Here is a 17,207-nt window from a genome sequence, read left to right on the forward strand (position 1 = left end):
CTTAAGTCTCCTGCCTCTGGATTTCAGTTTTATTCTCCCTGTAGTCTCAGGACTTCTCCAGCTATACAGCACTCCTTTCGAAGACAATGGGCTGCTTTTCTGGGCGCCTGATGACCTCAGCTAGCGATCAGAAGTTGTTCTGTGAAGTTTGCTCTGCGTTCAGTTATTCTTTCGATGAATTTGTAGGAGAGAAAGTGGTCTCCCCGTCCTACTCCTCCGCCATCTTGGCTCCTCCCCCCCGTCTCTGCTTTTTAATATGCTGTCTAGTTTGGTCATAACTTTTGTTCCAAGGAGTAAGCATCTTTTAATTTCATCACTGCAGTAGTTGTACACGGACTTAGTTGCTCCACAGCATGTGGGATCTTCCCAGATCAGGGATTGAACATGTGTCTCCTGCATTGGCAGGTGGATTCTTAACCACTGTACCACCAAGGAAGTAATTCCCTTTCCCGCTTTCTGCCAACCTCCTATTTTAAAAAAAAGACTAAAAACAACCTGTTTAGTAAGTTTTCAGGAGTCTGAGCTTTGAGGTCAGTGTCTGTGGTGTCATTCTCCCAAAGGCTTGATATACCGATTGGGCTCATGAGTCTGGCGACCAGGGCGAGTCTGGTGGCTGAAGACAGGCTTGGCCTCTGGTGCTCTGCCCTCACCGACTCACCCAGGGTCCAGAGCCCTGGCAGGCAAGCAGAGCCGCGCGCATGCAGGGCTGGTACAGCCGTGGGGCCGCTGTGGTCAGTGTGGAGTGTGCGGTGGAGGCAGCTGGCTGTCCATCTCCATTACTGCTGGTGTCCTGTGTGCCCGTGCAGGGCAGTCACGGTGTCAGGTGAGGCCTGGGAGCTGTCGTGGGGACAGAATGGGACCTCAGACAGCTCGCATCCCCATCCCCCCAACTCCGCTTCAGATTGTGGCTTGTGGCTGCTGGCAGCTCCCTGGGCTGGGAGGCTTTTAAGCACCAGCCTCCTTGCTCAAGGTCAGCTGAGACCCTAAGCTCTGGGGTCACACACCACCCCTGCTGCCATGCAGGTCGTCTCACTTCTGCAAGGGAGGGCCTGTGTGGGGCTGTGGGTGATGGGGGATTTGGGGGTGTTGTGGGCTGGTCCAGGAGTCAGCTTTTTGAGGGGCAGGGAGGGGAGGGAGGGGAGGGAGAAGCTTTGACCTGCTCAGCCTTCCAGGGGATTCCAGGCCCAGCTCTGGTGGGAGGTGCAGGTGAGAAGCCCCTGCAGGTTTCTGGGTCCCCACTGTTTTTCAGTTGAAGCCCCTCTGCCTGCACCACCCCTAACTCTCCCTCCCATGGCCCCAGCCTGAAGCCACAGAAGATGGGGAGTCTATACGGCTTCCCTTCCTAAAGGGAAACCAAGCCACAGACAAACGCGTTCCTTTAAGAAAGCATGAAAGAAATGAAGAAATAAAAGTGGGTGGTTATCACTGACACGGGTCATGTAGAGACGCTTCACAAGCCTGGCACATGGAGGGAACTGAGGGCCGTTGCCCGAGTCCTGGACTTCGCACCCTCTGCCCCCTGCCCAGTGGCCCACTCTCCCCTTGGTGTCTTCTGGTGGCCGGGTGGACTTCAGCCTCCTGAACCCCTTCTGGAAGGATCAGGCCAGGGCAGAGGTCATTCACAGACAGGAGGGTGTGGTCGACCTTAAGAACCCCATTGCCCCCACTCTGTGTCGGAGCTCAGTTCCGGGTCTGAGCAAGCGTGGCTTCCTGGGGCGGTCCCCACCCTCACTCACCCAGGGTGGGGGGGGCTTTGTGTCCACCTTGTCCCCTCGTGCAGCCTGGCCACCCCGGGGCCCGTGATGTGTGTGCATCTGCTCGGCTCACAGCGCACCCCGGGGCCCATCAGACTTCACTCATGAAAGGGAAGTGTAAGGATGAACTATTCCATGGTTAAGAATTTCAGGGTCGCGACAGCGTTGCCCAGAGCGCACGGGCACAGGTACCAGGCCCATGCAGAGAGAAGCCACGGTGTGGGCTTCGAGGACCCTCCGTGTGGGGGTGGGATGGGGGCGGACAGGGATTTCCTGCAAACGCGGCTCCAGGCTCTGTTCTCGGCAGGGTGACGACTGTGGGCACTGCCTGTCTGTGGAGGGGCCCTGGGGCTGCCCAGCTCAGCAGGAACGGCAGTGGTGGGAAGGGAGGTCGCCCTCCTTTAGCACCCCGGACCTCACACCCACTCATCAGGGCAGCCCAGTGCCTAAACAGCCCCTTCCTCGTCTAGCTCTGAAGACCTGGAAGGTGTGGGGGCTGGAGGACATGCAGAAAACAAATTCTGTAAAGCAATTTTCCTTCTATTAAAAAATTAAAAAAGATTAAAAAAAAAAACACACAAAGAACAGCAAAGGTGGGGCTTGCGTTCTCAGCCAGCCTCTGCCAGATTCCGCCTGTGCTTACGCATCAGACCAAAATGCTGGTGCTCCCACCCCGTATCGCAGATGAGAATAGAGACACAGAGAGGTTGAGCATCTTGCCCCAGCTCACACAGCTGCTGAGGGCAGGGCTGAGAACTGGACACCTGTGGTCAAATCTGGAGTCCAGATGCTGTGATGACCCTGAGGGAGCGGCAGAGACCAGACGGCCCATGCTGAGCCAGACGCGTGGGCACACACACACACGTGCACACACACACACACGTGCACGTGGCCTTCACTTTTGGGGCTACAGAAGTCAGAGGGAACCAGAGGGCAACCAGGAGAGGCCCAAGGACAGTCGAGGTCTATAAGGAGGAAAGGCCCCACTTCCCAGGAGGCCGGGGAATTCCCTTCCCTGGTGAGTATGTCTCAAACTCTAGATTCCTCTCCCTGGACCCAGGAACTGACCGTCCAGTGACCTAACTGAGTTGGCTCCAGAATTATGTCTTCCCAGGGGTTCAGCTAGGACTGGACTCCACTGCTGTTAGTGATAAGGGGGGAATGAGTACATAGTCTGGGCTTCAGATTTGTTTGGAGACAAAATTTATTAGAAGAGTACTAAAAAACCACGAAGGCAATTGGCATGAACATCTCCAGAACACTTAAGAAACCCTCTGCTGTTTATCTACCTCCTCTCCTGTCACGAAAGTGGAAGGTCTATTTAACAAGTAATTCTGTGCTTATCACACTCTTTCTTTAAAATATTTATCATATATTTATTTATTCGGCTGTGCTGTGTCTTAGTTGCAGCCTGTGGGAGCTAGTTCCCCAATCAGGTATTGAACGTGGGTCTCTGCATTGGAGTCTTGACCCCTGGACCACCTGGGAAGTCTCTCCTCATACTCTTGGGGACTGTAACGGGTCACAGGCCTCCTCTGAGGCCCCCTTAGAGCTAAGGCATGGGGTGGCTGCAGTAATCCTCCTGTGGCTAAGATGTGGTTTGTTGGTCATGACTCACTCACACTCCCTACAAACATAGGGCTACTCCCCTGTGTGTGTCCTCTGGTGTCTGATGAGGAGGGACTTCCGACTAAAGCTTCGCCCACACTCCCCGCAAACATAGGGCTTCTCCCCTGTGTGTGTCCTCTTGTGTGAGATGAGATTTGACTTATCACTGAAGCTTTGCCCACACTCCCCACAAACATAGGGCTTCTCCCCTGTGTGTGTCCTCTGGTGGGTGATGAGATGGGCCTTCTGACTGAAGCTTCGCCCACACTCCCCACAAACATAGGGCTTCTCCCCTGTGTGTGTCCTCTGGTGGGTGATGAGGACAGACTTCCGACTGAAGCTTCGCCCACACTCCCTGCAAACATAGGGCTTCTCCCCTGTGTGTGCCCTCTGGTGGGTGATGAGGAGAAACTTCCGACTGAAGCTTTGCCCACACTCCCTGCAAACATAGGGCTTCTCCCCTGTGTGTGTCCTCTGGTGGGTGATGAGGATGGACTTCTGACTGAAGCTTCGCCCACATTCCCCACAAACATACGGCTTCTCCCCTGTGTGTGTCCTCTGGTGTCTGATGAGGGTTGACTTCTGACGGAAGCTTCGCCCACACTCCCCACAAACATAGGGCTTCTCCCCTGTGTGTGTCTTCTCGTGTGTGCTGAGACTTGACCTGTCCTTGGAGCCTTGCCCACACTCTCCATACGTGACTCTCATAATCCCTGAGACCCCTGCCCCCGTGAGCAATGGGCCTGTGTCCTCTGGATTCAGTTTCTGGCTTGTGCTGGGCTCGTCTTTCATTCTCTCATGCACCCCAGAACCCCCCATTTGTTCTCCGGGTGAGTAGGCAGAGGCCCTTGAAATCTTCCTTATGCTTTTCAGCAAATATTGGGGCCTGTTCTTGGCCTCGTGACCCTCAGGTTTGTCGCTCGGGCTGTGTGGATCGGAATATCGCTGCTGCTGATTTTGATTGCCTGGGCAGGGATCCTCTGGTTGGAGGAGATCTCTTTCAGATGGTCTCAGGAGGGTCTGAGAGGGGTGACTGCGTTGGGTGTGTTGGCTGAGGAATTTCTGACTGGAGAAGGCCAGAGAGCAGGAGGCACATGGGTGGATCTTGGGCTTTGGTTCTGCTGAAAGAGGAAGCTTTTGGTCAGGTAGCTGGTTTGCCATGGTCAGGCCTGCCCCACTAATGATCTAAGTGTTGACAGTGCACGATTTGTCTCCCATCAAGTGTCTTTACAGTCCACTTTTCCATTCCACTCTTATTCTCTACATCTACAGAAATCCAGGAAGCTTGTGTCACGGGCCTTTTCTACATATCACCCAGATAGGGACCTTCCAGCAGCATCAGAGGCAGCGTCTCTCCTGATAGAGGTGGATCTGCAGGGACTTTCCCTACATGTAATTATCGGAAAAGTCACATCACAGTGGCCACAGGTATTTACCCTACTGAGAGATAAGACCTGATGACTTAGGTGGAATCTCCTGAGTGGCTCCCTGTGAGGAGAAAGGGTCTATTAAGTTAGGGGCACCTGGCCTGGAGCTCTCTGCATATGGGAGGCAGCACAGGGGGTGGGTAGAGCAGATGTGAGTAAAGCTGAATTTATGGCTCCTTGTTCAAAGAGCAGCCTTTGTGCCAATCTCTGCAGGAAGTGGGTTTCAGACTGGGCGAGACCAAGCGGCCCAGGTCCCACTGACTACAGGTCTCTGGCTCCTGCTGCCCAAACTGGTTCACAAATTGCTCCACTCTCAGTTTTCCATTAATCATAAAATAAAGGCATGTCCTTTCTCAAGCCTCACCAGTATTCGTATTTCTTTGATTTCTTTCATCCTCATTTCTTTGATTCAGTCTTAGTCCATTTAACATGCACTAGGAAGCCCTGTTTAAAAATACACCTCCAGCCAGACTCTTCACACCCTCACTCCCAAGCATCTTCAGCCAGCCCACTCTCCCCTCATGTCTGGCAATGAACTGACCTCTGAGGGGACTCCCTGCTGCTGTCTCTTCCCCAAAAATGAACCAAAGTATCACAGAACAGAGAACATGCTGCTTGCAGCTGAAAGCTGCACGGTTGTTCTGTGTCACCCAGGAGGACCCCTGGGGCCTGCACGTGGACACAGGCCCTGGGGCTTCTGTGTCCCGTCCAGCCTCCTTCCTCTCCCTCTGTGCTTCCTCCCGCGACCCCTGGCATGGCCTCTCTTCCCGGCCCTGGGGCTGTGGCACTGGCTGCTCCCCTGCCTGGAATCCTTCCCACAGGTTTTACCTCTGCAGAGACCCTGCCCCAGCATCCTCCACCACACCCCACCCTCTGCTCATGCTGACCCGAGGCACGCTCCCTGTGTTGGTTTTCCTCAGAGCACCAGCCCCTGTCTGGTATGAAGCCCATGCTGCCCCAGGGCAGTGGTTCTGTCTGTTTTGGTGCATGGGGCCCTGTCTGGCACAGAGCATGAACTCACATGACAACAACTTGGAACAGTAACTGAATGCAAATCGCTGTACACAAGTCGCTTAGAAATGGGAGGAAATGAGGAGGAAACAGGTAAAGGGGAGAGAGCTGGTAGGTGCTAGAAAACTTGCTTTTTGCTTCTAAGCCTTTCAGCAGAAGGTGATGTTACATATTATTTTTTGCATGAAATATTAAAAATTAGAACTAACATTTTTAATATAAATTTTTTTCCCCTAACAATCATATGAAAAGAATCAAATTCTGAGGCATTTTAATCGCAACTCTACTGACTTTGGACTGGATTGTACTCTGCTTCGAAATCGGACCACGGAGGCTCCCAGGATGGGGTCGGTGCTGGAAGAGGGGTGACACTCACCTCTCCCGGTCGCGAGCTCACTCTTCCCCCTGCTGTTCCGCTTGATGCCAAGGTCCTGACCATACTCATCCCCGTACCAGACCAGCAGCTCACAGCCCGGCCTGACCACCTGGCAGGTTCGGTAGAAGATCTGCCCGTGATACTGGAAGGCCACCAGGTTCTGCTCCTCGTTGTCCCGGGCACAGTTCACATACCTGGAGGCGAGGCAGGGAAAGGGAAAGAAACCTCAGGTGATGAGTGCCCTCCACTCTCCGACCATGCCCAGCTCCTTGCCTTCCACCTCTGAGGCCGCCCCTCATGTAGACCTTCTGTTCACACTTTTGACCAGGCCATGTGAATTCCCATGCTTTTCTCTCCTTACCTAATTAGCCATTTTCCGGAGCCCAGTTCCAGACTCATCTCCACCTGGACTGTCCGTGAGGCTGGTGACCTCCAGCTCCTCTAAACTCTGAATTAAGTTCTCTTTCATCCACAGGACTTGGTGCTCCTTTGCTATCACACAGCCCTCAGCACTCACCCCAGCCTGCCTTCTCTCCCGAGGCTTTCTCCCATCTCCCCACATGTATCCAGGGTCCTATTCGCTTGCCCACCCCCTCCCATGGAAACTTGGAGAGAGCGCTGATATAGCTTGAGACACGGAACAGTAATAGTTTGTTCACTGTCTGCCTGCCCTGATGAAAGGAGAGGCCCTCAGAGAACGGCCCTGCTCAGGGCCATCCTGTCCCCCATTCCTTCTGAGGTCTCAGGGCCCACTTCTCACTGCAACCAAGCCTGAGGAGGTTGTTGCCCACATAGAGTCAAGGTCTCCTGTGTTAGGTTATCCTGGCGCTGTGCAGTTACTCAAAGATAGAAAAAATAAGGTTACTGCTCCTAAAATCAATTGGCTAATGTCTGTTTGCAGTATGTTCTCCAAAAGGACATGGCTTGTGTGATCTGCTTCAGTAATGAAGTTCACTGTCTAAACTGAAACATAAAGTGCTTGTTAAGTGTCAATTAAGTGAGTTAAAGTGTCCCTGGTGAATCTAGACTCCTCAAGTTGTTTTCAAGTCCCCCACTTTTGTTCAGCATATAGACTTGTATCTTGACGGCACATGCTATATTTTTATTTCCTTCTTTCTAGTGTCTTTTGAAATGAAAGAGCATGATATGGAGGGAAAAGAGCAAAGAAGATGTGAAAGCTGTTGAGGGAGCCGGGTTGAGAAGGAAAGGGTGTGGGATTGAGGGAGTATCAGTGTCTACACACTGCAGACTCACTGCACTCACCTCATCCAGTTGGCCCAAGACGTGTCCTTTCCATCCACATACTCATAGCAGTTTCTCCCTTTGGTGATCTGAGTGTCAGAAAAACAGTTACAAGCTTTTCTCTCTCTTTTATTTATTTATTTTTTTCATAGGAAATAATAGAAGAGCTATTTCCCTCTGTAGTCATTGGTGCTCTTCAGCCTGCATGGATTCAACTGCCAGTCGGACCACACGGTAAGCCCCTTACTCATCATTCCAAGTCTGAGTCTCTTGGTTCATTGAAGGCAAGGGCTCCACAAGGGAGGAGTCACTTCTGTGTGTCTGTACACTGTGTTCCCACCTTTCCTCTGACCTTTAGATAGAAGTCCTGTGAGTGTGTACCAAGCTGTTCCCACCTCTCCTCTGATCTTTAGGTAGAGGTCCTGAGTATCTGTACACTGTGTTCCCACCTCTCCTCTGACCTTTAGATAGAGGTCGTGAGTGTCTGTACACTGTGTTTCCACCTCTCCTCTGATCTTTAGATAGAGGTCCTGAGTGTCTGTACACTCTGTCCCCACCTCTCCTCTGACCTTTAGATAGAGGTCCTGTGTGTGTACACTGTGATCCCACCTCTCCTCTGACCTTTAGATAGAGGTCCTGAGTGTCTGTACACTGTGGTCCCACCTCCCCTCTGATCTTTAGATAGAGATCCTGAGTGTCTGTACATTGTGTTCCCACCTCTCCTCTGACCTTTAGATGGAAGTCCTGTGTTCACGCCCAGTGCACACAGTACACGGGGCTGACTGTGTCATTGCCGACCGTTATCACCATCTGCGTCCTCGCATGTAGACGTGAAGTACCCCCCACCACACACAAGCGATTAGAGGCCAGAGGACAGGGAAACAGGGGTGCTTCTCACCAGCCAGGCATATCCACTGTTGGCGGCCTCTTCATCGTCTGTGATCTGGCCCTCGTAGGGGCCAAAGTGCAGGCCCAGCGGCAGATCGGACGACTCGTTCCACACTCCAAGCCCAGCGTCAGGGATGCCCGACAGTCTGATGCTTAACCCAGGGGGCAGAGTGAGGGCTGAGCGGTTGGCATGCCCCTTTTCCACTGCACAGTCCTTTACAAAGGTTGGGGGCCCATGGGCAGCACAGCTGTCGATGAAGAAGTTCTGACACTCCTCACAATCTGGAGGTGAGAACAGGGATGAGGGGAGGTATAGTGATGTTGCTGGTCGTAAAGACCTTCAGAAAGAACTGGGGCACGCATGGCATTTGGCCTCGATCCTGCACCCCAAGTCATAGAGGAAGGGGATGACCGGGGGACCAAATGGTGAGGTGAGGTTACTGGACCAAGGCCTCATAGCCCCTTCTCCATGAGTGGGTCAGCGGGGTCACTCACAGAGGTAGTCGTCATCCTGGGGCTCGATGACCTCTTGGTACACGTGGCCCTTTCTTTCTCGTAGACTGTACCTCTTCATTCCAGTCTCCTTTCTTCTGAGTTCTAAGATGGAGAACAGGAGCTAAGCAAGGCTGGTGGGGTCTGGGGAGTTAGTCCCTGTTTTATCAGAAAGTGTGAGATCTCCTACCTGTCCATCTATACACTTTGTTAAAACTTGTTTACATGTATTTTTCAAACTTTTACTTTTGTAATTTTATGTTTTAATGTTACATTATTTATTTCTTGGCCATACTGCATGGCTTGTGGGATCTTAGTTCCCCGACCAGGAATGGAACCCACACCTCCTGCAGTAGAAGCGTGGAGTCTTAACCACTTAACCCCCAGGAAGTCCCTTCTCTATACTTTGTTTTTTCTCCCATTAACTACAGGTTCAGGAGACTGAGGCTCCTCACTGACCACAGATGCCCAGTTCAGTGATAGAGTCCTGCACTTCCTGTTACTAGGTTTAACTTCTGAACCTTCTTACTTAGGAAATAGTTCACTGACACATCTACTCAGAAAATATATGTTAAAGGCACATGACACGTAAGGCACTGAGCAGAGGTCTGGGCATAAACACTAACAAAGCTCGGTTCCCATCATCACAGCTGGATTTATTGAACTACTTGTAGGTATCAGACTTTTGCATTTAATGTAAGGCTTTCAAACACTGTATGAATTATGTATCCTTATCTTCACTTTACAGATAGCAATCAGGACCTCAGAAAATGTATAAGATTTTCCCAAGGCCCCAGTGCTAACTTCATGTCTCAGATCAGTCCAGCTTAAACCCCTGCCTACCCAAAGTCCATGCCACACACCTAGGCCATACTTATTAGTTTTTCTACAGGGATTAGAGGAACTAATTAGAAGAACTCCCCAAATTTTTCTTACCAACTTTTTGTCTGGGGTGCTGTCCAGGGGTCCTTGCTTTTCTGGGAGGGGGCACCAGTTTCTGAGCCTGCTTGGAGCCACTTGTCTTCATCAATTTTGCTGCTCCCGGCAATTCCTTCAAACTAGATTCCTTACTTAATGGTGCCCTGGACATTCCCTTCCATGTGAGTAAAAGACAACATGCATTTCCTTAGTTCTTTAGGACTTTATGAAGTGTTTTCACATGCATGACTTTAGTTAATACTTCAACAATTCTTGGAAATACCTGGTGGAGTTGGGGCCTGAACACTGGAGTGTAAAATGAAGACCTAAGTGGGTAGTGAATAAAAACTAGAATTCATATCTTAAAGGTTCTTTCCCTTCAACTTTCTGCATAAAAGTGAGAGCAAGGCAGGGAGAATAGCTGGAGGTCAGGGAAAGAAGAGGGTAAGGGCTCATAGAGAAATCCAGGGGGTTTTCTATTAATTAGTGGCCCTTTGATGGACGAGGAAGTATGGAAAATTACAGAGGGGACAGAACACATCTGGAAAATAAGGTGACAAAACAGTGAGACTGAGAAGAGAAAAGACGATCGACAGAAACACATTTAGACAATAAAGAAAATGAGTTCAAAGTTGCAGGTTGCCATGTCCTCTTAGAGACAATGTTTGGAATTAAAGTAGCTGGTCTCATCAATTCTGCTAGAACAAGGCTGTATGACTAGCTGGTTCTCCTCAGTTTCCTGATCCATAAATTGGTATACATGCTAATTCTTAATGTTACAGTGGACATGAAATTTCATAACATTTCAACAAATTGTTGTGTGAGCTATTTAATGTAGTATGAATGTGAGTGTACATCCCTGCCATCAATTTATCACTTCAACTGCATCTATATTTGAAGTCCAGCTCACAGATACTATCTTCAGCATTCTTTGACCTTCCTACTCCTAGATGAATGTTTAAATGTGGAGTCACTCATTCACAAAATATTTAGGGGGCCCTCAGGGGCTTTGAGCTGGGCCTGGACTTCTGAGAATTAATGGATATGGGCTAGGCTCTCAAAGCTCACAACACAGGGGTAGGCTAAACAAATGATTCCAAACAGGAGAGTTGCCTAATCAGAGCTCAGGAGAAGGACTTGTTACTCCCTCCTGCAAGAATGAGCATTTGAAATGATGCCCAGATGATGAGTTTCTACTCAAAAGTGGGTAATCTATGTGAAGTCCTTCAGTTCTTTTCTTATTTGTTGCTTTTCAGTCATAAACCTGAGGCTTGTCAGGGTTGTGAGTTGCTTCCTTTTATTGGAGTGGGAGGCTCTGAGGTAGGGATCCTGTCACCTTCTTCATCCTGGACTGTCCACTTTACAGACTGCCCAGCATGTCCTTAAGCTTCTTCATCTTGGACCATCCACTCTACAAACTGCCCAGCACGTTCTTAAGCTTCTTCATTTTGGACCGTGCACTCTACAAACTGCCCAGCTTGTCCTTAAGCTTCCCTTAGTCAAATGCCTTAGCATATCCCTCCCTAGCATAGCACAAAAGAACTGAGGTTGAAAACATCTCTCAGATGGATGATATAAAGATGTATGAATAAACTTCATACAACTATGGAAGTTTTAATCATTTTGTAAGTAGTTTAGAAAAAGTGCTTTGGATTAGATTGCACTACGAGTGATACTGTGATCTCGGGCATATAATCAGTCTTTTTTTTTTTTTTTAACCTCAGTTTTGTGATCTATAATGGTGATAGCTATATACCTACTTATAGGTACTGTAGGATTGTTTTAAGGTTTAAGTAAGTTTATTCACATAAAATGCTTAAAGTCTGAAATATTGTGAAAATAATGTAACAATAGAACAGGCTACTATGGCTGTTGTTCTTACTAACTATAAAGGTGGTGGTGATATCAGACAGTGTGCTAAAGATTCAGGACAAGAAGGCAGCCGTCTCCAGGATCTCTGTGTTTTCTCCTATTCTCACCTGTGACTGGATTCATGAGAAGGACATTTTTGCAACAGGATTTGGGAAATACTCACCTTCTGGTGTTTACTGTGCTCCACTCTGAAGGCCATCGAAGAAGGTTTACCTAAAAAATGATGAGAATCAGTGTTTTGGTTGGCAAATGTTTCCAAACTCTGGGCATTCTAATTAAGGACACATAATCCTGAGCCAGAGAGTGACAAGCACAAGGATTACCGAAGGAGGAATGGAAAATGATTTCTGTATCATCAACTCCTATGTTTCCACTGGGAGCATTACATAATTTTCTCAAAATTAAAAAAAAATATGAAACTTCATCTGTGCCTCATCTGATGTCCATAAAGTATCTAATAAATTTACTAGCCTTTCATGACAAAAGTACTCAACAAAGTAGAAATAGAAGGACGTGTGACTGCAATATAATAAAGGTCATATATGAAAAGTCTACCTCTAACATCATAGTCATCAGTGAAAAGCTGAAAACTTCTCTAAGATCCAGGAAAAAGGCAAGGGTGCCCATTCTCAACATTTCTATTCACCATAATGTTAGAAGTCCTAGCCAGGGCATTAGGTTAGAAAAGGAAACAAAAGGCTTCCATTTGGAAAGAAAGAAGTAAAATTATGTCTGTTCACATAGGACATGACTTTATGTACACAAAAATCTTTAAAATTCCACTCACAAAAAAAACCTGCACAGAAGGTTGCACGGTACAAAATCAACATTCAAATATCTTTCCATGCATGAACAATGACCATTCCAAAAAGGGAAATAAGAAAACAATCCTAATTCTTTTTTATTTTTCTACAGCTATAGTCAAGATCTAAATTTAAATTAAAAAAATATTTATTTTTATTTATTTATTTGTGCCAGGCCTTTGTTGCGGCAGGTGGGACCTAGTTCCCTGACCAGGGACTGAACCCAATTTCTCTGCATTGGGAGTGTGGAGTCTTAGCCTCTGGACCCCCAGAGAAGTCCCAATAATCTTATTTATAATAGCATCAAAAAGAATGAAATAATTGGGAGTAAACTTAAGGAGATGAAAGACTTATACATTGAAAACTACAAAGTATTGCTGAAAGGAATCTGATACAAGTAAATAGAAAGGTGTCTCATGTTTATGGATTTGGAGACTTTAAATTATTAAACTGTTCATACTACCCAAAGCAATTTAAACATTCAATGCAATTCCTATGAAAATCCCAGTGGAATTTTTTTCTGGTACAGAAAGTCCATCCTACAGTTAATACTGAATCTCAGAGGACCCCAAATAGGCAAAACAATCTTAGAAAAAACAGCAAAGCTGGAGGCCTCTGATTTCAGAACATATTACAAAGGTACAGGAACCAAAAGAGTGTAGTTTTGGCATAAAGTGTGTGCTTAGTCGCTCAGTCATGTTGACTCTTTGTGACCTTTTGGACTGTAGCCCACCAGGCTCCTCTGTCCAGGGGATTTCTCAGGCAAGAATACTGGATGGGGTTGCCCTTCTCCAGGGGATCTTCTTAGCCCATGGATTGAACCTGCATCTTCTGTGTCTCCTGCATTGAAGGCAGATTCTTCACCTGCTGAGCCACTGAGGAAGCCCGTTGGCATAAAGACAGACATGTCAATCAATGGAACAGAATAGACAGCCAGAAATAAACAGAAATACACTCTTGGATACATGGTCTAATGATCTTCATCAGGGTGTCAAGACAGCGGGGAAAGTTTAATCCCTATAACAAATGGTGCTGGGGAAACAAAATATCCATATGCAAAATAACAAACATCTTACATCATGAAGAAAAATCAACTCAGAATGGATTAAAGACCTAAATGCAAGACTTGATAAGACTCTTAGAGGAAAACAAGGGTGAAGCTTCACTACACTGAATCAGCAATGATTTCTTAGATATGGCACCAAGTGTATAAGTTTTAGTAACAAAGTAAAAATTGACAAATGAGATTACATTAATCTTAAAACCTCTGTGCAACAAAGGACACAGTGAACAGAGTGAAAAGGCCACCTACAGGACAGTAGAAAATATTTGTAAAATAGGTATCTGATAAGGGGTTAATAAGCATACACCAATATGAAGCCTACCTATAAGTCAGGAAGAGAACCTGATTGACCATGATGGCACCCTGATATCAAACTTCCATGCTCCAGCATTGTAAGAAAACAAATTTCTGTGGTTTAAGGAATGCAATCTGTTTTGCTATGGCAGTCTGAGCTGACTAACACAATGGAAGAAGGAATTCAATAGACATTTCTCCAAAGAAGATACACAAATGGCCAACAAATATATGAAAAGATGATCAATATTACTAATCAACAGGGAAATACAAATTGAAACCTTCTTTGATGGGCAATATGAATAAGAAGATAATAGCAAGTTTGGTAAGGATATGGAGAAATTGGAACCCTTATACACTATTGTTGGAAATGTAAAATGTTGCAACCTTCATAGAAAACAGTATGGAGTTTCCTCAGAAAATTAGAACTGCTGTATGATCTAGCAATCCAACTCAAGAGTATATTTCCATAAAAAATTGAAAGCAAGATCTTGAATAAATAGTGTGTGCATCTATGGTCATTGCAGCATTATTCCCAGTTGGCGAGATGTGGAAGCAATCTAAATGCTCATTGGTGGATAAACAGATAAAAATTATATATAAGATATATCTGTTATATACACATGCACACAATGGAATGTTTTTAAGCCTTAAAAAAGAATTCTGTCCTATGCTACATCAGGGATGGGTCTTGATATGCTAAGTGAAACAAACCAATCCAAAAAAGACAAATATTGCCTGATTCCACTTCTATGAGGTATCTAAATTAATCAAATCCATGGAAACAGAAAATATAATCATGGTTGCCAAGGGCTATGAGGAGGAAGGATTGGAGAATTGTTCCTCAGTGGGTTAGGGCTTCAGCCACTCAAGATGGAAAAGTTCTACAGATTTGTTGTACAGAAATGTGTATATATATCCCCGGTGGCTCAGTGGTAAAGAATTGCCTACAATGCAGAAGATGCAACAGACGCAGGTTTGATCCCTGGGTTGGGAAGATCACCTGGCTCAAGAAATGGCAACCCACTCCAGTATTCTTGCCTGGAGAATCCCATGGACAGAGGAGCCTGGCTGGCTACAGTCCATGGGTATGCAAAGAGTTGGACACAACAGAGTGATTAACACTATGGCCACTAACACTAATGTGTACACAGTTAGCAAGAGTGTACCATATACTCAGAAAATGTTAAGAAGGTAAATTAAGATGTGCAGAGGTATGGTGAACCGTGACATATATATTCCCTATGAAGAATGTCTCTTCATGTAAAAACCTTTGCAGACAACCAAATGTTTGTTTTCATGTCCCTTTCACTAGTTTTAATAACCTAAGGGAATAGAGGGACTTCCCTGGTGGCACAGTGGATGAGAATCTGCCTGCCGATGCAGAGGGCACAGGTTCGATTGCTGGTGCAGGAAGATTCCACTTTCTGCGGGGCAACTAAGCCTGTGTGTCACAAACTACTGAGCCTGCATGTGCTCTGCAATGAGAAGCCACTCACCGCAACCAGAGAAAGCCCATGCACAGCCATGAAGACACAGTGCAGCCAAAACTAAATAAATAATTTAAAAAAATTTGGGAGAACAGAAATCCATAGATGGAGAATCATAGAGCTATCTAAATTGTTTTCTCCAGTCTAGGAAGATTAACTCGTCTAAACTGTCTGAGCAGTAGAAGAGGAAGTGAGCTGCTCACTTCTATTTTATAATGAGTGTACTTCATTTTATTTACCTGATGCTGTTTCTGGTCAGTGAAATGTGGGAAAGATCAGGGAGAATAAATAGTTCTCTCAAACCCTTTCCCAGAATTAAAACAAAGAATTCATTTCACCTTAGGGTAAGGAGATCATGTGTTGTTTTATATACATACATAAATAATGTATCTTGACATAATATGTTAATCATTTCCTCTTCTAAGAGATTTAATCCAATAACCAATTATGAGATTAGTATTAAATTTGTTTGGTGAATTTATTTCTAAGGTTTCTTTAACTGCCTTTCACTAAGAATGTTTAGCAAAAATAATTCTTTTTAAAAAGAATGATAAATTTTAAACATAAAACTTTTGAGAATTACACTGGAAAACCTATACATTCATCTTCATTCAGGCTGATGTCAATATTCGTCCGCAACCACTTCGGAATGCTGAAAATTATGTTTTCTTGGCTAATGGCTGAGATGTAGTTGAGATCTAAGCCCAGGCTGGTTTCAGGAAGACACCTCTAAATCCTCCTGGCCCCTCACCTTGCTGCCTTGGTGTCCATTCTTCATCAGAATCCTCAGTGTCATCTACCTGGGGTTTGATGACCTGCCTGCGGTGATGCATGAAAGCCGGTCGAGTGGCTCTGAAACCTGGAAAGACGCAAAATATTTGTCCTAAGAAGGAGGAACAAAGCACAGAAGCAATGGAAAGTGTCACAAAGTCAGGGAATCAGTGGGATGGGCTGGGGGAATCTAGAACAAGGCAAGAGGTGAGCTCTGCACTGCAGGGTCAACCTCCCTTTGGTACAAAACTGTAAACATTTCCTCCAGGTTAGTCTCCACACAAAAGGGAACTGTGAGCAGATGAAGCCACCTAAGAGCGGGCCAAGTGAACACTGAGGGTGAAGACCTGTTTCGTGTTTCCCAGGCTCACAGGCACCCAGCACTTCCTGTTACCTATAGCAATCAGCACTTCATAGTTCCTTTTCATATTCCTATAACGGATTTTTTCCCATTCTCCCATCTCTTCCCATTCTTCCTTGGAGAAGTATACAGAGATGTCTTTGAAAGCATCTTTGGCCTAAGGAAAATAATAGATTTCATCAGTGATTTACTAATCTAAGTCAGACCTTAGAGCTGGGCCTTCTCCTCCACCTTTGGTACAGGGAGTAGCCTGAAGCTACTGGATGGTCTCTGTGAGACAGAGATGAAGACTTTTGTTCCCAACTCTGTCCTGCTTAACTGAACAAACACTGAACATTTTCCTAACTCTCCCTGGACACAAAGCAGTTGACGGATCTAGTGTCCTGTTTTGTCCACCCCACCATCTCAGACAGGACCAGGCATTCCCATCCTGTGTACAGTCACAGAGACGTTCACTCAGCTGCCCAGGCAAGCAGTCTGTGGTCCTTCAGGGACCAGTGCCGTGTCCTTCCTATAGAGCTGGCTTAGAGCCCAGCTTTGCCACCTCCACCTCTCACCGTGGGCTTCCGCTCTGTTCTCCCGGCATCTCCCTCAGTGCTTTCCTCTTGAGACCTGTTCGGCCTCATGGCCATTGGAGTGCTCAAGGCCAAGGTGCCTGTGGAAGAAGAAGGTGCTGAGACAGCCCAGACCACTGTCCAGAGCCTGGTTTGTCTTCCTTGGGTGGAGTGTCCAGGGAAGGAAGGTGAGGAGAAAGTCGGGGTGAGGGTATTGGTGGAATGGAGGGATTCTGACTAGCTATGACAGACCAGCCTAATGTGAACTAGATTTGGTTTCTTT

General features: G+C 46.8%; 1 protein-coding gene across 1 annotated transcript; it reads right to left on the reverse strand.

Annotated features, from left to right (window-relative positions):
• Positions 1 to 546: 546 nt before the first annotated feature.
• On the reverse strand, positions 547 to 16,996 carry LOC122682702 (histone-lysine N-methyltransferase PRDM9-like). Its single transcript, XM_043885704.1, has 13 exons — positions 16,921 to 16,996; positions 16,404 to 16,520; positions 15,990 to 16,097; positions 11,752 to 11,801; positions 9,735 to 9,891; positions 8,802 to 8,903; positions 8,317 to 8,588; positions 7,440 to 7,507; positions 6,177 to 6,370; positions 4,397 to 4,480; positions 1,510 to 1,589; positions 659 to 790; positions 547 to 588 (listed from the first exon to the last, which is right to left on the reverse strand). The coding sequence occupies exons 1-13, from the start codon at positions 16,994 to 16,996 to the stop codon at positions 547 to 549; spliced, it is 1,482 nt and encodes a 493-aa protein (XP_043741639.1).
• Positions 16,997 to 17,207: the final 211 nt, after the last annotated feature.

Source organism: Cervus elaphus, chromosome 24, assembly GCF_910594005.1.
Source record: "Cervus elaphus chromosome 24, mCerEla1.1, whole genome shotgun sequence".
Classification (NCBI taxonomy): domain Eukaryota; kingdom Metazoa; phylum Chordata; class Mammalia; order Artiodactyla; family Cervidae; genus Cervus; species Cervus elaphus.